The sequence below is a fragment of the Rhinopithecus roxellana genome, chromosome 18, assembly GCF_007565055.1.
Source record: "Rhinopithecus roxellana isolate Shanxi Qingling chromosome 18, ASM756505v1, whole genome shotgun sequence".
NCBI lineage: Eukaryota > Metazoa > Chordata > Mammalia > Primates > Cercopithecidae > Rhinopithecus > Rhinopithecus roxellana.
Genome location: NC_044566.1, coordinates 62215566 through 62240341, shown reverse-complemented (window position 1 = coordinate 62240341; position 24776 = coordinate 62215566). Strand labels below are relative to the sequence as shown.

The 24776-nt window shown below is 37.7% G+C and overlaps 1 protein-coding gene, 1 non-coding gene and 2 pseudogenes across 7 annotated transcripts in view; 3 read left to right on the top strand and 1 right to left on the bottom strand.

Moving 5' to 3' along the window:
* Window positions 1-24776, bottom strand: part of KATNAL1 (katanin catalytic subunit A1 like 1) — an 89877-nt gene that overhangs the window by 55776 nt on the left and 9325 nt on the right. For all 5 annotated transcript variants that reach the window (XR_004054666.1, XM_010367086.2, XM_030922090.1 and 2 more), the window contains exons 2-3: window positions 7209-7384; window positions 4068-4228 (exon numbers count right to left, since the gene is read on the bottom strand). Coding sequence is in view for 4 of the 5 variants with exons in the window: in XM_010367086.2 (XP_010365388.1) it covers window positions 4068-4228; window positions 7209-7370 (323 nt within the window). In the remaining variant the exon portion in view is untranslated. The remainder of the gene's footprint in view (window positions 1-4067; window positions 4229-7208; window positions 7385-24776) is intronic.
* LOC115894697 lies at window positions 5706-5808 on the top strand. Its single transcript, XR_004054827.1, has one exon. It is a non-coding gene; the product is annotated as a U6 spliceosomal RNA (small nuclear RNA).
* LOC104665314 lies at window positions 16322-17969 on the top strand (annotated as a pseudogene). The gene has a single exon (XR_748397.2). The product of XR_748397.2 is annotated as a eukaryotic translation initiation factor 4E pseudogene (transcript).
* On the top strand, window positions 22617-23211 carry LOC104665315 (annotated as a pseudogene).

Below are 24776 nucleotides of genomic sequence, written 5' to 3'. Positions count from 1 at the left end.
GGTAGATCTTAAGTGTTCTCACCATAAAATGAAAACAAAAAACAAAAGAAATGTGAGGTAACTGATATGCTAATTAGCTTACTGTGATAAGTACTTCAAAACACATATATATATCAAATAATCAACCTGTATACCTTAAATATGTACAATTTTTAATTGTCATTTATACCTCAATAAAGTTGGGGGAAAAAAGGACCTACCATACTTACTTTTTAAGCTAAATGAAGAATAGTTTATTGAATATATACCACGTTGAATACTGCTGCAATATAGAAAATACTACTTTCATGGCTTCAGGTATCACTAGAAGAAACCAACTCATTAAAGAAAATGTAGTTAATAAGCCTACATCTAAACTATTAAAATCATTTCATTAATACAAGAAATATTTTAACTTAGGACACTAAGAATGAGCTAGAGACTTCATCTCTTTGGAGTTTAATTCCAAAACTGCCACTACCTACCATCACGATCCTACTTTTATAGCTCAGTTTACTCACATTTAAAGCAATGAATCAAAATTTTAAAATATTACTTTGATTTATCCAAGCAACTGCTGGTGATTTAAACCTTAATTATGATTAAATTCAGCAGATTCATGACACAGAAATAGAACTTCAAACAATGCGGCAACACCACTGATGGAAAACCACAGTACACAGATTACCTTGGTATGCAGCAACAGGGATGGAGAAGTGTCTGTTAAATGTCAATGAAGTGAAAAGAACAGAACCATAAACAGGGCTACCAAATTAGTGGCTAATGCCAATCACACCAGAAGCATCTCTGAAATGCTTTGTATAAAACAAGGTAAATTACAAGGTGATAGATGGCAAAAAAAAAAAAAAGAGAAAAAAGAAAAGAAAAAACAAAACAAGTAAATATCATATTTTCCTATTGACTTAAATTGTAATTTCAGTGTGGTGCTCGCTTGGAAAGTTCTTTTTAGTTACCCTTGAAATATCAAAATTTCATTAAGCATTTTCAGTTTGTTTATTCTTCCACCACTGCTAGTAAGAATGTTAACAAGTAGATAATACCAGGATATACAGATGTGTATCAAAATATACTCATAATATACCCACTGAGTATATATGCATAAGTAATATAGCAGAGTGCATACAAATAAGACTCCTGAAGATGAAGAGACTTGGGTTCAAATCCTGGCTCTGCTACTTTCTTGTTCAGATGACTTTGGAAAAATTACAAACTATAAGCTTCAGTTTCCTCAACTGTAAATGGGGTTCATAATAATAAATTAGCGATGATAATATGGATACACAGTAACAGTACCTACACTTCATGGGATCACTTGGGTTTTAAATAAAATAATGCATATAACATATACAGTAAGTAATAATTATTAGCTATCATCCTTCCCCTGGAAATAATCACCAACTGCTTAAGACCTGGACATTTAAAAAGTCATACCCTCTCTGTCAGAGTTCTTGAAATGTTTCAGGAAACTAAGGAATTAGGTAGAATCTGCAGTGAGAAAATAAAAGGACTTGTTTTATGAATGAGGCTATCACTTTTAATTGTTATTCTTGCTATTTCTCTGAATGTTGTAGTCCTTTATTTCAGAGATGACCATTAATTTTAATTACTTATTACATGCCAGTTGCTGTCTTAATTTTTTTTTTTTTAATTCCATGAAGTAGAGATTCCCATTTTACAGGTAGTGAGATTAATGTTTAGGGAGGGTAAATAGATTGCTCAAGGTCATAAAGCAAGTAGGTTTCAGAAGCAAAATCCATAATCTCATCAACTGAAGTCAAATGTCTTTCCATTAAACCAAGAATATCCAATGACTATCTACCATTCACTATCGCTAGGTGAAAATCTTATTATATTTGTTTTACATGACCTGGAGAAGAAACAAAGTTTGTAAAACAAGAAAAATATTATACAACTCTAATCCTCCATAACCTTTAAATCTAACTTTGCAATCTGAATATTTATTTTATCAGCCCTTGCATACATTCTGTGCCACAAACCAGCATAAGATTTAGTTCATTAACATTCGCCTTACATTGTTAACTGATGAAGGACCCACTGTTTTTGCTTACATAAAAATTTTATTCATAAAGTTTTAAACTGTTAATCCCATGCTATTACTCAATGTCTTATATTTCCTTCTCCAGTAGAACCTTGTGGAGTTGTAAGGTGTTTTCTTATTGTTGTTGATGATATACATGGGAATGAAAATCTGTTTTTTCCCCAGACAATATACAATCTGAGATTTGCTTTTATTCAGGGTTTCTGATCCACAGAGGGAAAAAAACAAAACAAAAAACCCACATACAATGGCTATGCACAGAGAAAACTTTTTTTTAAAAATTTAGTACAAAGAAAGGAGAATCAGAGAAATACATTCTGGTCCATTCATCTTTCACTTTCATTTAGAAAAAGGATTTAAAAACAAGCACAAAAATAAGTCAGATCTGTGTTACGAACAGTTAAGAAAGGACAAAGAAAAGAAAATAACTGGACTAGTGTCATTCTAGTGACACGTTTCGAGATTAGTATTCATCAACGGGAAAATGGCATCCACAACATTTTATTCAGTTTGAGCCATCAATATTAGTTATTATCTGCAGACACTGCTGCTTGAAATGAATCATGGTACTCGAGCAATTCAGAGCATATATTCCTATATTTAAAGTTATTGTCAGCTTTTAGCTTTAAACTAGAAGTATATTTCAGAATTAATGACTTTCAGTAAAAAAACAAGGTATTTCATTATACATACATACAGGAAAATTTCAAGTTATAGTAGGTTAAAATGTCATTCGTTCAGTATTTTCGAACTTCCATAGTAACAATGATATGACTCTTAAAACACTGCCCTTCGAGGGATATGGGTTACCTTAGTATAAAACACCTGAAGGTGGTTACATCAGAGGAAAACTACATTGTTGTAGAGCTTAAAAAAGAACTTCATCTACTGCTTTCACAATGAAAATCACAAAATTATCTGAAATTCAGTGGAAAAAATCCAAAGGAATTAACCATTTTTCATAGTTCTTAAAATGTTTTCAGAAAATTTCAACAGATTATTATAGCTACTGGCCAAAGGAAAATGTATTTTCTATGGTGCAATACTCTGGCCACAATACCACCTCACAATAAAGCAGACAGAAAGCCAGAGAGACCTAAACTCACATCCTGATCTAGCATGATTAGGGTCTCTCAGATTTCAGTTTCCTCACTTGTGAAACTCATTCAATGTTGGTTGAATGCCTACTACATGCCAAACCCTGCGATAGCAATGAAAGTTTATTATTTAATTTTTGTTTTAAATAAAACCATGGTCCTTATCCTTGCAAATCTTGTGAAGTGACAAATAAATGCAACATGATAACCACTACGAACAAACTGCTATGTCTGGGCAAATCAAAAGAGGCCGCAGAGGGGATAGTCAGTTGAGTTGAGACTTGAATGAATATGAGTTGTTTAGAGATGGGGATTATGGGTATTCCTCGCAGAAAGAAGAGACTACACAGACAAGATGACAAAAAAGGGCAAAAACAGAGAGAGCTTTAACGTAAATGATGCACAGGCTGGGTATTAGAGAAAACTGGTGGGAGACGCCACACTGAGGAATCTGACTTTAAGCACTAAGCCACTTAAACATTATCAGTAAGGTTCCTTCTACACTAAAACTCTGGAAATTGACTGTAGGCCCAACCAGGAACATTCAATTGCTCCACCACTTCATCTGAAGTTGTTAGAGTCTCTTCAAGCAAAAAAGCAAAACTATCCAAGTTTTGATGCTGCCATTATGAAACCTAAAAGACCTCTCTTAACTGATAAATTTTAGGACTAGCAATAGGCATCTATTGTTATTAGCGTAATAAAGCATTCTAAAAGCAAGATATATAACAAGACATTTGCTTCTGTACTTTATCAAATACAAAACTGTAAACCTATAAATGTGAATATTAAAAACAGATACTGAATTTACATGTCCCCAAAAATGATTTTTCACACTTTGCTCAAAGCATGCTTCACTGTGAACATCAATTAACTAGAAGAACCTAAAGAGAATATAAAGTTCTACTCACCTGTGTTCTGCAGGAACAGGGGGTGGCCAAACAGCAGGATCTCTAAATGGTTCATCTTGACAGGACACAGGGAAATCTGGAGGCTTGTCGATTTTAAAACTTTCTAAAGTGCTGACAATACTTTTCACTTGTTCATATTCTTCCAATAATTCCTGCCGAACCTTAAAAAAAAAAAAAAGGTTTTATGCTAGAAGCTGTTTAAAGACTTCATAAATTGTAAAAAATTGCTATAGAGTGCATGTTTTCTTAATGTCAAAGTATGAAAAATGAATCATTAAAACATTCATAAACACAAAGAACTATTTCAAGTAATACTGAGAAAAGGGCAGAAATTAGTTTGAAAAAACCATAATTCTATACCTTTTAATAAGTAGTTATATCTCTTTCATAATGGAATTCCATTTCTACCAAAGAACGTGATGATCATTAATACAATTTAAAACAATCAACTAAGTAGGTAACAAGTTAAACATTCCAAGAAATCTAAAATATTGTGCTAAATACTTTTATTTGTAAATAGATTCCAAAAAATTGTAAGCCAAAATTTTCAACAGCATTTCCTATTCCCAATATCACTAAATATAAAACGCCTGTCATGAGTGTCTGAAAGCTAGAAGTGGTATTATACTATGAATTACAAACTTCCAGTTTTTATTTAAATTCTCCTTCACCTATTGTCTTATTTAAATTATTTTGAGTTCTGAGGAAAGTTTATTTTGATTTCAAAGACAAGGTTTTTCCTGTATTTAAAAAATTTAACTGAACACATACTATGAGGAAATTCTTATTTTCAAACTTTGAGCACAAACTCATTTTTAAAAGTAAACAGATAAAGATTAAAAATTACATTCAAGACCAGCCTAGGGAAACAAAAACATTAGCCCAGGCACGACAGCGCAAGTCTACAGTCCTAGCTACTCCGGAGGCTGAGGCAGAAGGATCATTTGAGCCCAGAGACTACAATCACGCTACTGCACTCCAGTTTGGGCAACAGAGCAAGACTCTATGTCAAAAAAAAAAAGAAAAGAAAATTACAATTAAAAATCATTTTAACAATTGTTTTTTCTCTAACCAGAAAGCATGTCATACTGGAAAGCAGAGTATAAAAAATTTTCCCTCATCTTTATATTGAATAATATATTAAAAGGAACATATGAAGGAGTTACAGATCCAAAGAAAAAGCAAGGTAAAATTCAACGGCTAATACATGCAATTACACAATATGCTACACTGGAAGAAACGTAATTTCAGAACCCAGTGGAAAGAAACATAGCAGAACGTCTGAGTAGAAATGGTCACTATTTAACATACACAATTCAGAACATGTCAAAAATACTTCCATAATAGATTAATAAAATACCCTGCCTGCAGCTAACAGGAAGAAGAAAACAACTAAACATTTGAGCCTGAGTTGGAGTGAGTAATTGTTCTCAATCAATATAATTTGGTAACATTTAAGTTGGAAAATAAGTCAAATTTACCCTCAAAACTTAGGAAAACATCAATTTCTGACTAATGGAAAAACTAGAAGAAACACTTGAAAGGCATTAGTACATAAAATGGAAACTTCAAAGAAACACTTGACTTAGTACTTTTAATTTTTAAAAGATTTTAAATTTTAACACCAAGTGGGGAGTGGTCTGCATTGGCAGCACATATACTAAAATTGGAATAACACAGACAAGACCAGCATGTCCCCTGCACGGGATGCACACAAACTCCTGGAGTATTCCGTATTTTTTTACTTAATGTTTTCTAAAAAGGATGTTACGTTGTTTCAGTATAACAGGTGAAAACACAAGCTTAAATAATAAACCCTTATAAAACAAAAGCCAATTTTGTTTAAACATCACTGAAGATGCTTTTATTTATTTCCTTAAAGATCTAGTGCTTGTAAGTATGATTTGTAAAAAAAAAAAATGGTTTTTAAAAGTTACAATTAATTTGAAATTGGAGCAGCAAAGCAAGAACTATGCTAAAAGATACTGATTAAAACATTAACTTTAAAAAACAGTAAGTGGGTAAATTAGAATTCAAGTTTTTATTAACTGCCTTATCAATCAAATTATACAGTCAAAAGACAGCAAGTATAGTAATGTTTTTATTAGATTTACTGACTCATTTGTATTTTTAAGGAGTCTTTCAAAAGAGTTTTGCAAAATGGGTCAAAACAACATGTAAATATGAAGGGAAAAGGGCAAGTATGAATACTTTATTTCAGGTCCAGCACAGTGGCTCGCATATGTAATACCTGTGCTTTGAGGGGCCAAGGCAGGAGGATCACTTGAGGCCAGGGGTTTGAGTCCACCCTGGGCAACAAAGCAATACTCAGTCCTTACAAAAAATCTAAAAATTAGCTGGACATGTGGTGTGAACCTGTCCCCCTAGCTACTTGGGAAGCTGAGGTGGGAGGATCGCTTGAGCCCAGAAGTTTGAGGCTGCAGTGAGCTGTGATGGCACCACTGCACTCCAGCCTGGGTGACAGAGCAAAACCCTTAAAAAAAAAAAAAAGAAAGAAAAAATGGGTCGGGTGCGGTGACTCACGCCTGTAATCCCAGCACTTTGGGAGGCTGAGGTGAGTGGATCACTAGGTCAGGAATTCAAGACCAGCCTGGCCAACATGGTGAAACTCCGTTTCTACTAAAAGTACAAAAATTAACTGAGCATGGTGGTGCATGCCTGTAGTCCCAGCAATTTGGGAGGCTGAGGCAGGAGAACTGCTTGAACCTGGGAGGCAGAGGTTGCAGTGAGCCAAGAACGTGCCACTGCACTCCAGCCTGGGCAACAGAACGAGACTCTGTCTCAAAAAAAAAAAAAAAAAAAAAGAATGAATGAATGAAATACTTTATTTCAAAAGTTTATGTCACATAATTAGGTAACTGATCATGAAAACAGAAAAAAGTAAAAGTAGATTCAATTGGAATTAAATATCTTCAAAATATACCTCATGAAATATATGATCAAAAAACAAAACATTAACTAGGTAAGATACTAAAATATACAAGAGCATATTTTAAACATAGTTCAGTATTCAGATAAATAGGAACTATTTCCATCTCAAACCCATTTTTCAACTCTAATCTCTCAAGTAAAATAGGGTACTGCTGTCCCAACACATCTAATACTTTAGTATCATCTTACCTGTTGCCATTTGCCTTTGATAGCTGGATCTCTGACTGACTGACAATGTCTCTGAATTTGCTGTATCACCCCCTGGTAATAAACCATCGATGAGTCATAATTTCCAAGAAGGGCATATTCTCTTCCTTTCTTTGCATTATCACAAATCTCAGCCAAATTCATCTTCTTTCAGAGACCTAAACATAAAATATAATGACTTTTTAAAGTTTTCAGCACTGACTTTAAAACATTTATTGTTCTTTAAAATATGTTTAAAACTACTTTTTTTTGAGTCAGAGTCTCCCTTTGTTGCCCAGATTGGAGCGCAGTGGCATGATCTTGACTCACTGCAACCTTCACCTCCCAGGCTCAAGCGATTCCTGAGCAGCTGCGACTACAGGGGTGCACCACCATGCCCGGCTAATTTTTGTATTTTTAGTAGAGATGGGTTTCACCATGTTGGCCAGGCTGGTCTCAAACTCCTGACCTCAGGTGATCCACCCACCTCGGTCTCCCAAAGTGCTGGGATTACAGGCATGAGCCACCACGCCCAGCCTAGAACTACTTTGAAAGTCAAAACAGTTACCGTTCTTTTAGGTTATCTGTATGCATCTTATAATACTAAACAAAGTTTTCAAATTTGGAAGTACAAAGGAGATTACAAAAGAACACCCATGGAAATAATAGGGAGAGAGGTTACACAGCTCTGAACTACTGATTTACTTACAGGTACACAAAATTGGACACTAGTTTTCCTTATTCCTTTATAATTACCATAGGCTGCAATAATAGATGAACTTGTTTTATTCAATTTATGCTTGACAACATAAAAAATATGAATATCACATAAATATATGAATATATTTTCTACTAAAGTCAGTTGAAACTGTAAGAACTAGTTCTCACTAAAACTTCTTGGCCCCAAGAATAAAAAGTTATACTTAAAGAATAGATTTTAAAGACAGTCTATAGTTGTCCATGTACCATTTATACTCATGTAATTGCCTCAAACTTAAATCTAAGCAAACACCTATAAATTAAACTCTTTGAACCCCAATTTGTAATCTTCTAAGACCCCATGATTCTCTATAGCTCTTTGGCCATGCAAATAACTATCATTATTTTCCTTTCTATAAGATGTTAGTCAGAATACCCTCTAAATTTCTGGCTTCCACTAAAGCTCTCCAGTCCAGTAATTCTGGCTTTTCTTCCAGGCTTTCCAAAAGTCCCCTAGAACCATCCAAGGCTTCTATGCAAAGATACTTTCCTCCCAAGACTAAAAAGAATAGAAGTCCAGAGATACAGGAGAATGATATCCTGAGAAAGAGTCAAAATTGCCTTCCGATTTCCAGGAACAGTAAACCAATGAATACACATAAAGAAGAAAATCAAAATACTACTCCATGCCTTATTCAGGGAAGTAAACTTTAGTTTGGGGAGCCTGACTCTTCCACTCTGACTCTCAATCTCTTATCTGTTCTTCAGGAATTCAAAAATTCTTCCTGAAAATTAACCATCACTAGTTCTAGGCATTTCAACTGACTCCAAAACATTTTGAAAATAAATGTTTATGTGTTTGGCATGTTATTTTCCCCTTATAGGTTCCATGAAGACAGAGTTATATTACTTGAGAATCACACTGCAGCAAATAGTACACTACTACTATGGTTTGGCTCTGTGTCCTCACCTAAATCTCACTTAAATTGTAATAATCCCCATGCGTCAAGAGCGGAACCAGGTGGTGGTAAATGGCTCAAGGGGGCAGTTTCCTCCATGCTGTTCTTGTGATAATGAGTAAGTCTCCTGAGAGAGCTGATGGTTTTTTTGTTTTGTTTTGTTTTTTTGTTTTTTTAGATGGAGTCTCGCTCTGTCACCCAGACTGGAGTGCAGTGGCGCTATCTTGGCTCACTGCAAGCTCTGCCTCCTGGGTTCATGCCATTCTCCTGCCTCAGCCTCCCGAGTAGCTGGGACTACAGGCGCCCGCCACCATGCCCGGCTAATTTTTTTTGTATTTTTAGTAGAGACGGGGTTTCACCATGTCAGCCAGGATAGTCTCAATCTCCTCACCTTGTGATCCGCCCTCCTCGGCCTCCCAAAGTGCTGGGATTACAGGTGTGAGCCACCGTGCCCGGCCGAGATCTGATGGTTTTATAAGCGTCTGGTATTCCCCCAGGTGGCATGCATTCTCTCTCCTGCCCCCCTGTGAAGAGGCACCACGATTGTAAGTTTTCTGAGGACTCCCCAGCCATGCAGAACTGAGTCAATTAAACCTCTTTTCTTTATAAATTACCCAGTCTCAGGTTTTTCTTCATAGCACTGTGGGAAAGGACTAATACAGTAGATCAGTACCAGGAGTGGGGTGCTGCTACAAGGATACCTGAAAACGTGGAAGTGACTTTGGAACTGGGCAACAGGCAGAGGTTGGAACAGTTTGGAGGGCTCAGAAGAACACAGAAAAATGTGGGAAAGTTTGGAACTTCCCAGAGACTTGCTGAATGGTTTTGACCAAAATGGTGATAGTGATATGGACAATGAAGTTCAAGCTGAAGTACTTGCAGATGAAGATGAACTTGTTGGGAACTGGAATAAATGGGACCCTTGCTATGCTCTGGCAAAGAGACTGGCAGCATTTTGTCCCTGCTCTAGAGATCTGTGGAACTTTGAACTTGAGAGAGGTGATTTATGGTATCTGGCGGAAGAAATTTCTAAGCAGCAAAGTGTTCAAGAGGTGATTTCGGAGGGGTGGGGAGTTGCTCTTAAAAGCATTCAGCTTTATCCATTCACAAAGATATGGTTTGGAATTGGAATTTATGTTTAAAAGGGAAGCAGTGAATAGAGGTTTAGAAAATGTGCAGCCTGACAATGCAATAGAAAAGAAAAACCCATTTTCTGGGGAGAATTTCAAGCCAGCTGCAGAAATTTGCATAAGTAACAAGGAATCAAAAGCTAATCACCAAGACAATGGGGAAAATGCCTCCAGGGCACGTCAGAGATGTTGGCAGCCCCTCCCATCAGGAGCCCAGAGGCCTAGGAGGGAAAAATGGGTTTCCTAGGCTGGGTCCAGGGCCCCCCTGTTATGTGCAGCCTTGGGACTTGGTGCTCTGCACCCAGCCACTTCAGCCATGGCTAAAAGGGGCCAAGGTACAACTCAGGCCATGGCTTCAGAGGGTACAAGCCCCAAGTTTTGGCAGCTTCCACATGGTGTTGGGCCTGTGGGTGCACAGAAGATGAGAACTGAGGTTTGGGAACCTCCCTCTAGATTTCAGAGGATGTATGGAAATGCCTGAATGTCCAGGCAGAAGTCTGCTGCAGGGGCAGGGCCCTCATGGAGAACCTCTGCTAGGGAAGTGCGGAAGGGAAATGTGTGGCTGGAGCTCCCAATGAGTCCCCACTACGGCACTGCCTAGTGGAGTTGTAAGAAGAGGGCCACCACCCTCCAGATCCCAGAATGGTAGATCCACTAACAGCTTGCACTATGCATCTGGAAAAGCCACAGACACTCGAGGCCAGCTGTGAAAGCAGCCAGGAGGTGGGGATGTACCCTACAAAGCCACTGGGGTGGAGCTGCCCGAGGCCATGGGAACCTACCTCTGACATCAGTGTGACCTGGATGTCAGATACGGAGTCAAAGAAGGTAATTTTGGAAGTTTAAGGTTTAATGACTGCCCTACTGGATTTCAGAATTGCATGGGGCCTATATCCCTTTGTTTTAGCCAATTTCTCCCATTTAGAACAAGTGTATTTACCCAACGCTTGTACTCCCAATATACCTAAAAAGTAAGTAACTTGTTTTTGATACAGGCTCATAGGTGGGAGGAACTTGCCTTGTCTCAAATGAGACTTTGGACTTGGACTTTTGAGTCTGGAATGAGTTAAGACTTTGGGGGACAGTACGAAAGGCATGATTGTGTTTTGAAACGTGAGGACATAAGATTTGGGAAGGGCCACAGGCAGAATGATATGGTTTGGCTCTCTGTGCCCAACCAAATCTCACCTTGAACTGTAATCATCACATGTCAAGGGCAGGAGCAGGTGAAGGGATTGGATCACGGGGGCAGTTCCCCCCACACTGTTCTCATGATAACGTGTGAGTCTCATGAGATCTGATGGGTTTATAAGAATCTGGCATTTCCCCTGCTGGCATTCATTCTCTCTCTTGCAGCCCTGTGAAGAGGTGCCTTCTGCCATGATTGTAAGTTTCCTGAGGCCTCCCCAACCATGTAGAACTGTGAGTCACTTAAACCTCTTTTCTTTATAAATTACCCAGTCTCAGGTATTTCTTCATAGCAGCATGAGAATGGACTAATACAACTACTTTTAATTTCAATGTCCAGTGGATTTATCCACAGAATACAGGACAACCATGGAATGTCTCATTTTCAAATTTAGAATATTAACACAAAACAATATGGTCTTACTATAATGAGTAATATGTGATTAATAAATCCAGTAGAAACAAAGATGCTCTACAAATTATTTCTCTTTAAAGTCATTGTGAAACAAAAGCATTAATCCTGCTCACAAGTACAGACACAAACTTATAAAAGATAAAAATATCCTGATACAAAGGAGGGGTTGGCAAACTTCTTCTGTAAAAGACCTGACAAGTAAATACTTTAGGTTTTGAGAGCTAACAAACAAAATGAAGGATATTCTATAACTACTTACATAATGAGACAAAAAATTCCATAATTCTTATCGATGCAATTCAAAATATTATAGAAACAATAACAGAGTACAACTTTCTGTAAGACAGGTTGACTAAGGAGAAGAATGAAACTCTGGGGACAATATTTCACTTAGTTGGGATTCAAAGTTAGTGTTCCCTATCATGAGAATCAATCACAAATGTTCACACATTCTAATGTTTACCTTGAATACAATAAATTTCATGTTTGAAAATGTCTTTTTTCAAAAGTACCAATTAGGTGCTACTTTATACTGATAGTAAATCACAAGTATATGATTTCAATTCAGCATAATCATTGTTTGGAAGGCATTTAAAGGATTTACTCTTCTCTTAGTATTTACCTTTTAGCATGTCATTATTTGCAGATTAATCATTCCAATTAAAGGTTAAATAAAAAGTGCCTCAACTGCACAGTTAAATGGAAATTTCCTTGGCACTTACATCAAGTTCTAAAACATGCTGCTGAAGCTGTAGTTTGAACTCAGAAAACACACCTATTGCAAACTGGGTAGGAATGGAGACCTTACTTCTTTGTTTTAACTTATAACAGCATGAAAAGCGATATAAAATGACTTGATATTACTTGTGATTCAAAGAATAATGGTTGCCATTGAAATAACTTTACTGCAGTATTAGTTTTGATCCAAGAACTGTTTAGTCTTGTAATTTTAGGTTGAATTCATTAAGAAACACTATTGAGTTTACATCACAAATTGATTTCTAAAGCCATTCAGCATTCAATATTCAGATTGACAGCAGTTTCTCACATTCAGAAAAATTTCAGTCTCACTTCTAAATTCAAAAGTTTGCAATAAAACCTTACAACTAATAAGCCATCAAACTGCCGTACAGCAGGGCAAGTGAAAATATTCAGCTTCTATTTCTGACAAAAATTCCTAGAACTGACAATGGCTAGGTCCACAAGAGCAAATGTTGACACTACTGGTTTAATATTACATGTTCGATTCGAATATTCTCTGCAAAATACCTGCTAAGAAATAAAATAAGTAACCATAGACTCTAAACATCTTACACTTTCACAGCTTTATAAATTTGTCCACCTGAATTTTTTCTATTCTACACAAGTTTTTGCCACCATCAGTTATAATGCATCTTAGCAGACTACACTTCACTCAGGTTGCATGCCATTAGAGTTTTCCTAACTTTTTGAAATATCTTTAGCTATTCTACACACACTATTCATTAAGATTATTTACTAACTTCAAACTCAACCTTGACTTTTCAAATAAACAACTGAGCAGTATTGGTAACATCTGTCAACTCATCAAAAGCCAAGGAAATCCACTCAAAATCATTAGCCTTGTTTCTTAATTGATTATTGATGTCCTCAATTCTTTGAGTAATTCTTCCTGCCAAAAGACTAATAGTCTTAAGTTTACCTTCTCCGGATACAATTCTGCGCCTGTTGTAACCAAACACAATTTAGTCACTTCACTACTGAGAAATGACTTCCTTGCCTGCCTAACAAATGAGCCACTTAGAAGTTTACTCTGGGTGCAGCCTGATTTTTATTTTCTAATTTTGTGAAGAAATTCTACTGGAATAAGATATTCCTTTTTATGTTTTCTCATTTTTCTGACCATTAACTTCCTGTAAGTTGGGAATATTGTGATGAATGTAGAGTCTGATAATATCAGTGTATACTGTATTTAACACAGCTATAGTGTCACTGCATAATACAATGCCTTGTCATAATTCAATAATCTATGCTTCAGCGTGCTTTAAAAGTATAACATTCCAAGTCTATTTTTTTCATCTTTTCTTGTTTTGACATGATGTGTATGCATTGATAATAAAGTAAAATGTCACAGCACAGTGATATACATGGCACTTAAAACAGTGATTACAGTTCAGAAACAGCAGTGCAAAAGCAATGAGAATGCCACATGGTTTCTGTCACAACCCCTCAACTTTGCCATTCCAGCACAAAAGCAGCCAGACACAATTTGTAAACAACTACGTGTGGTTGTGTTCCAATAAAACCTTATATGTGGACAATGAAATCTGAATTTCATTTAATTTCCACATGTCACAAAACAGTATTCTTTTGATTTTTCTTCAACCTTATAAAAATGCAAATATCATTCCTGATTCATGAGCCATTCAAGAACAAGTGGCAAGCTATATTTGGCCCCTGGACTGCACTTTGCTGACTCTTGCTTTCAGCTTCCATCTTAAGAATCTAGCAGGGGAAGCAAATTAAAACCAAAAGAAGCAGAAGGAACAATGTAATTAAGTTAAGGGAAGAAATCAATGAGATAGAAAACAGAAAAACAAGATAAAATTTCAATGTAGCCAAAACCAGGTTCTTCACAAAGATCAATAAAATGAATAAACCTCTAGGTAAGATTGACCAGGAAAGGGAGAAAAGAAAATACATATTAGGGCCGGGCGCGGTGGCTCAAGCCTGTAATCCCAGCACTTTGGGAGGCCGAGACGGGCGGATCACGAGGTCAGGAGATCGAGACCATCCTGGCTAACACGATGAAACCCCGTCTCTACTAAAAAAATACAAAAATCTAGCCGGGCGAGGTGGCGGGCGCCTGTAGTCCCAGCTACTCGGGAGGCTGAGGCGAGAGAATGGCGTAAACCCGGGAGGCGGAGCTTGCAGTGAGCTGAGATCCGGCCACTGCACTCCAGCCTGGACGACAGAGCGAGACTCCGTCTCAAAAAAAAGAAAGAAAGAAAGAAAGAAAGAAAGAAAGAAAGAAAGAAAGAAAGAAAGAAAGAAAATACATATTACCAAAACAAAAAATGAAGGAGGGCTATCACTACAAACCTTGGAGCTACTGAAAGACAAAAGAGGGTTTAATGAAATGGACAAATTCTATGATGGTCACATAGCAAAGCTTGCCCAAGAAGAGATAGAGTACTTAATCTGAAAAGTCCTATATCAATTAATGAAATTGAATACAGAAGAGGTAGAAATATCTCCAATTTTTTTTTCTTTTTTGCCAGAGTTCTTTTGGCTAGCCAACCCATATTTTAAAGCCAGTGTTAGCCTTACACCAAAATCAGACAAAGATCTTATCAGAAAATTACATATCAGTATCCCTCACAAACATAGATACAAAAAAAGTTTAAATTTTAGCTAATCAAATCCAGCAACATGTAAAATGGATAATGTATTATGACCCAGTGAGGTTTATCCTAAGAATTCAAGATGGTTCATTTTAAAATCAATCAATATTAAGAGAATAAAAATGAAACATTATAAATCATCTCAACAGATACAGAAAATGTATTTGACAGAATTCAACATAATTCATAAGAACACTTAGCAAACTAAGAATAAAAGACAATTTCCTCAACCAAGTAATGGACATCTGTGAAATACGTACAGCAAGCATATGTATTATGAAGGACTAAATGCTCTCCAAGATCAAGAACAAGACAAGGATATTTGCTCTCACCCCTTCTACTCCACATTAGAACTGAGGTTCTAACCAGTGCAATAAGGCAATACAAAAATAAAAGGCATGCAGATCGGAAAAGAAGTAAAGCTGCTTTTATTTACAGAAAACATGACTGTCAGTGGAGAAAATCCTAGGGACTCTGCAAAGAGCTCTAGAACTAATAAATGAGTTAAGGTTGAGAACTAATAATGAGTTAGGTGTAAGGTTGCAGCACACAAAGTCAGTATACAAAAATCAATCTTATTTCCACACACAAGAAATAACCAGAAACTAAAAACAGTAAAATTATCCAAAAATATTAAATATTCTGGGATAAATTTAACAAAATATGTGCAAGACTTGTAACCTGAAAACTATGAAAACCTAAGAGAATTAAACATGACCTAAATTAATAGATACGTGTGTATTTGTTTATGAATAAAAACACTCAATATGGGTAAGATGTCAAATTATCTTGAAAGTAACCCATAGAGTCGATGGAATCCCAATAAAAATCCCAGCAGCTTTTGGGAAAATTGACAAGTTGATTCTAAAACTTAAATGGAAATGAAAGAACACAAAATAGACAAAAGTTTTGAAAAACAGTGAAGTAGAAGGACTTACTAACACAGATGTATTCAGATGGGGTACTTCTAAGGGGCTGAGGGGAAAAATGCCTGTTGGGGGTCGATGTCAACTATATGATTTTAAAATTTACTATAAAGTTACAGTAATCATGGCCAGGTACGGTAGCTCACGCCTGTAATCCTAGCACTTTGGGAGGCCGAGGTGGGTGGATCACCTGAGGTTGAGAGTTTGAGACCAGCCTGACCAACATGAAGAAACCCCGTCCCTACTAAAAATACAAAATTAGCCTGGCGCAGTGGGGCATGCCTGTAATCCCAGTTACTCGGGAGGCTGAGGCAGAAGAATCGCTTTGACCTGGGAGGTGGAGGCTGGAGTGAGCCGAGATCCTGCCACTGCACTCCAGCCTAGGCAACAAGAGCGAAGTTCCATCTCAAAAAAAAATTAGAGATAGATCTAAGATGGCGACTGTCGAACCGGAAACCACCCCTACTCCTAATCCCCCGACTACAGAAGAGGAGAAAACGGAATCTAATCAGGAGGTTGCTAACCCAGAACACTATATTAAACATCCTCTACAGAACAGATGGGCACTCTGGTTTTTTAAAAATGATAAAAGCAAAACTTGGCAAGCAAACCTGCGGCTGATCTCTAAGTTTGATACTGTTGAAGACTTTTGGGCTCTGTACAACCATATCCAGTTGTCTAGTAATTTAATGCCTGGCTGTGACTACTCACTTTTTAAGGATGGTATTGAGCCTATGTGGGAAGATGAGAAAAACAAACGGGGAGGACGATGGCTAATTACATTGAACAAACAGCAGAGACGAAGTGACCTTGATCGCTTTTGGCTAGAGACACTGCTGTGCCTTATTGGAGAATCTTTTGATGACTACAGTGATGATGTATGTGGCGCTGTTGTTAATGTTAGAGCTAAAGGTGATAAGATAGCAATATGGACTACCGAATGTGAAAACAGAGAAGCTGTTACACATATAGGGAGGGTATACAAGGAAAGGTTAGGACTTCCTCCAAAGATAGTGATTGGTTATCAGCCCCACGCAGACACAGCTACTAAGAGCAGCTCCACCACTAAAAATAGGTTTGTTGTTTAAGAAGACACCTTCTGAGTATTCTCATAGGAGACTGCGTCAAGCAATCGAGATTTGGGAGCTGAACCAAAGCCTCTTCAAAAAGCAGAGTGGACTGCATTTAAATTTGATTTCCATCTAAATGTTACTAAGATATAAGAGAAGTCTCATTCGCCTTTGTCTTGTACTTCTGTGTTCTTTTTTTTTTTTTTTTTTTTTTTTTTGGCTAAAGTTTCCACTATCCCAATCAAAGAATTACAGTACACATCCCCAGAATCCATAAATGTGTTCCTGGCCCACTCTGTAATACTTCAGTAGAATTACCATCAATTACATACAGATTTTACCTACCCACAATAGTCAAAAAACAACTTGGCATTAGTATACTTTACAGGAAAGAAAATTCTGATGTTCCATTGTATGCAGGAGCATATTTTGCTGGTTTGAAAGATTATGATGCATACAGTTTTCTAGCAATTTTCTTTGTTTCTTTTTACAGCATTGTCTTTGCTGTACTCTTGCTGATGGCTGCTAGATTTTAATTTATTTGTTTCCCTACTTGATAATATTAGTGATTCTGATTTCAGTTTTTCATTTGTTTTGCTTTTGTTTTTTTCCTCATGTAACATTGGTGAAGGATTCAGGAATATGACACAAAGGTGGAATAAACATTAATTTTGTGCATTCTTTGGTAATTTTTTTTTGTTTTTTGTAACTACAAAGCTTTGCTACAAATTTATGCATTTCATTCAAATCAGTGATCTATGTTTGTGTGATTTCCTAAACATAATTGTGGATTATAAAAAATGTAACATCATAATTACATTCCTAACTAGAATTAGTATGTCTGTTTTTGTATCTTTATGCTGTATTTTAACACTTTGTATTACTTAGGTTATTTTGCTTTGGTTAAAAATGGCTCAAGTAGAAAAGCAGTCCCATTCATATTAAGACAGTGTACAAAACTGTAAATAAAATGTGTACAGTGAATTGTCTTTTAGACAACTAGATTTGTCCTTTTATTTCTCCATCTTTATAGAAGGAATTTGTACTTCTTATTGCAAGGCAGTCTCTATATTATGTCTTCTTTTGTGGTGTCTTCCATGTGAACAGCATAAGTATGGAGCACTAGTTTGATTATTAAGTTTATTACAATTTTTAATAAATTGAATAGGTAGTATATATATGGAATTAAATTGATGTGGCTATCTTTGTTTTTTATAAAGTAAGGCACAGTCCTTCAGTCTTAGGTAAATAATGTACTCTTAATATGTTAATACTCATGAGAATTAGGATCTGATGCATCACCATTTGATTGGTAACAACAGTGGTTGTAAAACTTGGTTGCTGAATTGAGTTGTTTTTGTGTAAGTGTCAAAATGATAGTGTAGGGAAAGTACAGGTGGTGGGAACATAATGCATTAAGAGTTTTGTTAGTGTTGCAATCTAAATAGAATGGAATAAACAGGTATTAAGACATTTATAGTGGTAAAAAAAATTAATAATAAAGTTACGGTAATCAAGACAGTGTGGAATTGACATAAAGACAGACACAAAGATCAGTGAAAGAAACTAGAAAGTCAAGAAACAGATTCATACATACAAAGCCAACTAATTTTCAACCAAAGTGCCCAAAAAAATTCAACGAGGGAAGGACAATTTTTTCCAGCAAAAAGGTCCTGAAAGAAATTGGCTATCCATATGCAAAACAAAAACTGAATCTCGACCCTTCTTTCACATCACATACAAAAATGAATTATGGATTAATGGATGACTGACCTAAATGTAAGAGTTAAAACTATTACTGACTCAAATGGATGACTGACCTAAACGTAAGAGTTAAAACTATAAAGCTTCCAGAAGACAACCTAACCTAAGGTATTTTTTTTTCCGCCAGTTCCCCAAGCCCCAATTCCCATGGGGCAATTTGAAAAGGGCCATGTAACATCTGCAAATGAAGTAGTCTGAATTACAGGAGAGACCTAAGCTTAGAGAACCTGCATCTATTAAGTTTTATGCTTCTCCATCCCTTGTTCCAAAGGGAGATACTGTATCTTCCAAGGCTATAAGCAAACCTGACCTTTGCTCTGGAGAAAGACACTATCTCTTTCTACCCTCCAAGGCTGTTCAACTTGGTACCTCCCTTCATCCTAGGGAGCCCTTCGGCCTCTCCTATGTTGTCCTTTTTTTGTGTATCACATGTCGTTGTCTTTCTTGGTTTACTCTCTTACCTTTATGGAGCACATTTTCTACAGATGGGAGATAAAATTTTTGCAACTGTGCATATCTGTAAATACCTTTATTCTACCCTCATACTTCCATGAGAATTTGCCTGGCTACTGAAGCTTAGCTTGGAAATAATTTTCCTTGAGGATTTTTATGGCATTTCCCTAATACCTTTTAGATTTCAATATTAGGTTAAGAAGACTGAAGTCATTTAAATTCCTAATCTGTTATATATCACTTGTTTTTCCCCCTTTCTGGAAACTTGTAGGATCTTCTCTTTGACATGAGTTTTCTAAAATTTTTGATGATGTGCTTTGAAATGGGTCTATTTGGGGTTCTTTCAATGTAGAAATTAATGTGTTTCCATTTTAGGAAATATTCTGAATTATTTCATTGAAAATTTCTTTCCATTTTTTTTTTTCTGTTATGAAATGCCTTTTATCCAGGAATTAGACTTCCTAGGCTGGTCCTCTAATTTTCTTAGTTTTTCTCTCCTTTTTTCCATCTCTCTGTCCTTTTGCTCTACTTTCTTGGAGATTTTCTCAACCTCATATTATAATCCTTCTTTAGAACTTTTTCCATTTTTGCTGAGGTATATAAAGTGCACAAGTCTTAAGTATGCAGCTCAATGACCTTTTACACTGTGCACATACACTGTGTACACCCAGGCAACACCCACTTCAAAATACAGAACACTTCCAACTCCCCAGAAGGATCCTTCATCCCTCCCAGTCAGTACTTTAATCACTATTCTGATACCACAGATGAGTTTTGCCTGCTTTTTAAAAATCAGCTTTGAGGTATAATTTTCATAAAATTAAATCCACTAATTTTAAGTGTACAAGTTGATGAGTTTTGAAAACTTTATAAACTACATAACCACCACAACAAACGTAAAGAACATTTCTATCACCCCAGAAAACTCCCTTTTGCCACTTTGCATTCGACCTCCAACTCTCGCCATGTCCTCTCCTGTTTCCCTCTCCCTACACAGGCCCACCTCACTTTACCGCGCCTCATTTTACTGCACTTCGCAGACACTGTATTTTACAATTTGAAGATTCATGGTAACCGTGCATCCAGCAAGTCTACCGGTGCCATTTTTCTAACAGCATGTGTTCACTTTTGTCTCTATGTCACATTTTGGTAATTCTCACAATATTCCAAACTTCTCCATTTTTATTATATCTGTTAATACATAATGTTACCATGGTAACTGTATGGGGCACCAGAAACCATGCCCTATAGCAAGGTGAATATCACTGATAAATACTGTGTTCTGACTGTTCTGCCAATAGGCTGTTGTCCTGTCTCTCTTCTCCTCGGGCCTCCCTTTTCCCAGAGACACAACACTGAAATTAGGCCAGTGAAGAACCCTACAATAGCCTCTAAGTGTTCAAGTGAAAGGGAATAGTTGCATGTCTCTCCCTTGAAATCAAGAGCTAGAAATGATTAAGCTTAGCGAGCAAGGCATGTTGAAAACTAAGACAGGCCGAAATGTAGATCTCTCGTGCCGAAGAGCCAAGCTGTAAACGCAAAGAAAAAGTTCCTGAAAGAAATTAAAAGTGCTATTCCAGTGAACATATGAATGAAGAGAAAGCAAAACAGCCTTATTGCTGATATGGAGAAAGTGCGAGTGGTCTGGACAGAAGATCAAACCAGCCACAATATTCCCTTAAGCCAAAGCCTAATCCAGAACAAGACCCTAATTTTCTTCAATTCTATGAAGGCTGAAAGAGGTGAGGATGCTGCAGAAGTATGAAGCAAGTAGAGACTGGTTTATGAGGTTTAAGGAAAGAAGACTTTTCCATAACACAAAAGTGCAAGGTGAACCAGCAAATGCTAATGCAGAAGCTGCAGCAAGTGCTAATGTAGAGGCTGCAGCAAGTTGTCTAGAACTAGCTAAGATCATTGATGAAGGTGGCTACACTAAACAACAGATTTTCAATGTAGACAAAACAGCCTTCTATTGGAAAAAGATTTCATCTAAGACTTTCCTAGCTAGAGAGCAGTGAATGCCTGGGTTCAAAGCCTTAAAGGACAGGCTGGCTCTCTGGTTAGGGGCTGATTTAGCTGACGACTTGAAGTTGAAGCCAATGTTCATTTACTAGTACGAAGATCCTAGGGCCCTTAAGAATTATGCTAAATCTACTCTGCCTGTGCTCTGTAAATGGAATAGCAAAGTCTAGATGACAGCACATCTGTTTACAGTATGGCTTATTGAATATTTTAAGCCCAACTTTGAGAGTTATGGCTCAGAAAAAAAGATTCCTTTAAAAATACTGCTGCTCACTGACAATGCACCTGGTCACCAAAGAGCTCTGATGGAGATGTACAAAGAGATAAATGCTGTTTTCATGCTTGCTTATCCATTCCACAGCCCATGGATAAAGGAGTTATTTCAACTTTCAAATCTCATTATTTAAGAAATACATTTTGTAAGGCTATAGGTGCCATAGATAGTGAACTCCTTTGATGAAACTGGGCAAAGTAAACTGAACACTTTCTGGAACAGAGTCACCCTTCTAGATGCCAAGAAGAACATTTGTGATTCATGGGAGGATGTCAAAACATTAACACTAACAGGAGTGTTACAGAAATTGATTCCAGTCCTCATGGATGACTCTGAGAGTTTCAAGACTTTAGTGGAGGAAGTCACTGCAGATGTGGTAGAAATAGCAAGAGAACTAGAATTAGAAGTGGAGCTTGTAGATGTGACTGAATTGCTGCAATCTCATGATAAACCATAAACGGGGTAGGGCAGTGACTCACACCTGTAATCTCAACATTTCGGGAGGCAAAGGCAAGAGGATTGCTTAAGACCAGGAGTTCAAGACCAGCCTGGGTAACACAGCAAGAACCCATCTCTACAAAAAATTTTTAAAAAATTGAACAGATGAGGAGTTGTTTCTTATACATGAACAAAGAAAGCGGTTTACTGAGCTGGAATCTACTCCTGGTGAAGATGCTTGTGAACACTGTTGAAATAACAATGAAGGATTTAGATTACTACATTATCTTAGTTGATAAAGCAGCAGCAGGATTTGGAGAGGATTGACTCCAATTGTGAAAGAACTGCTACTGTGGGTAAAGTGCTATCAAACAGTATAATGGCATGCTATGGAGAAATTTTTCACGAAAGGAAGAGTCAATACATCCACCAAACTCTGTTGTTGTCTTATTTTAAGAATTGCCCTGGGCCAGGCACATTGGGTCATGCCAGTAATCCCAATGCTTTGGGAGGCAGAGACAGGAGTATCACTTGAGGCTAGACGTTCAAGACCAGCCTGGGCAACAGAGCAAGATGCCAATTCTACAAAAAAAAAAAATTAAAATTAAAAATTAGTCACATGGGCAGAGAACGTAGGTCCACACGTGTGATCATCCGTGCATCTAGCCTTTGCCCACACAGCTTTCAGTCATGGCCTCCGGTAACGCGCACGTGGAAAAGCCCGCCCCTGACTTCAAGGCCACAGCCATGGTGGACGGCGCCTTCAAAGAGGTGAAGCTTTCAGACTACAAAGGGAAGTACGTGGTCCTCTTTTTCTACCCTCTAGGCTTCACTTTTGTGTGCCCCACAGAGATCATCGCATTCAGCAACCACACCGAGGACTTCCGCAAGCTGGGCTGTCAAGTGCTGGGCATCTTGGTGGACTCTCAGTTCACCCACCTGGCTTGGATCAACACCCCCCAGAAGGAGGGAGGCTTGGGCCCCCTGAACATCCCCCTGCGTGCTGATGCGACAAGATGCTTGTCTGAGGATTACAGCATGCTGAAAACAGATGAGGGCATTGCCTACAGGGGCCTCTTTTACATTGATGGAAGGGTGTCCTTCGCCAGATCACCGTTATGATTTGCCTGTGGGATGCTCATTGAATGAGGCTCTGCAGCTGATCCGGGCCATCCAATACACGGATGAACACACGGAAGTTTGTCCTGCTGGCTGGAAGCTTGGCAGTGACAAGATTAAGCCCAATGTGGATGACAGCAAGGAATATTTCTCCAAACACAATTAGGCTGGCCAATGGGTAGTGAGCTTGTGCCCCTACCTAGGTGCCTGTGCTGGGTACCCACCTGTACCCCCACCTAGGTGCCCTGTGCTGACCCAGAAAAGGCCAGACCTGCCCCTCCAAACGCCACAGTGTGGGACCCTGGAGGGCCAGGCCAAGGCCTTCTCATGCTTCCACCTGGGAGCTGAATAGTGACGCCCTCCCCAAAGCCCGCCCAGCTGCAACAGGCCTAGAGGTGACCAATAAAGTATTAGGGAAGGGGAAAAAAAATTAGTCACATGTGGTCCTAGCTACTCAAGAGGCTGGGGCGGGAAGATCGCTTGAGTCCGAGAGTTTGAGGCTGCAGTAAGTTATGATGGCACCACTACACTCCAGCCCTCCAGCCTGGGTGAAAGAGTGAGGCCCTGTCTCTAAAAAAAAGAAAAGGAGAAGGAAGAAAGAAGAAGGAGGAGAAGGAGAAAAAGAAAGAAGAGGAAGGAGGAGGAGGAAGGAAGAAGGACAAGGAGGAAGAGAGGAAGAGGAGAGAAGAAGAACAAGGAAGAAGAAGAAATTGCCACAGCCACCCCAACCTTCAGCAACCACTACCCTGATCTGTCAGCAGCCATCAAAAGACCCCCCACCAGTAAAAACTTTAAGACTTGCTGAGGCTCAGATAACTGTTAGCGTTTTTAGCATTTTTTAGCAATATAGTCTTTTTTAACAACAGATGCTGGCAAGGCTGCAGCGAAAAGTGAATACTTATACACTGTTGGTATGGAAAGCAGTTTCGAGATTTCTCAAAGAACTTAAAACAGAACTACCATTTGACCCAGCAGTCCCATTACTGGGTATATACCCAAAAGAAAACCAATCATTCTACCATAAAGACACATGCACTCATATGTTCACTGCAGCACTATTCACAATAGCAAAGCCATGGAATCAATCTTGGTATCCATCAACAGTGGATTGGATAAAGAAAACGTGGTACATATATACCACGGAATACTACATGCTCTTAAAAAAGAACAAAATCATGTCTTTCGCAGCAACATGGATGTAGCTGGAGGTCATTATCCTTAGCAAATTAATGCAGGAAGAGAAAACCAAATACTACATATTCTTATATACAAGTGGGAGCTAAACATTGGGTACTCCTAGATATAAAGATGACAACAACAGATACTGGAAACTAATAGAGGTGGGAGGGAGGCAGGCAAGGGTTGGAAAACTATCTTTTGGCTACTACACTCACCGTCTGGGTGACGGGATCATTCATATCCCAAACCTCAACATCATGCAATATAGCCATGTAACAAACCTGCAGACGTACCCCCTAAATCTAAAATAAAAGTTAAAAAATGTTTGTCTTTTTAAATTGAGACATGTACATTTTTTAGATGTACTGCTCTTGCATACTTAATAAATTATACTATAGTGTAAACATAACTTTTATACGCGTTGGGAAACCAGAAAGTTTGTGTGACTAGCTTTATAGCAATATTTGCTTTACCAAAATGGTCTGGAACAAAGCCACAGCATCTCCAAAGTATGCCTGTAGTTTTGTCAGTTCTAGAATGCAAAATAAATAA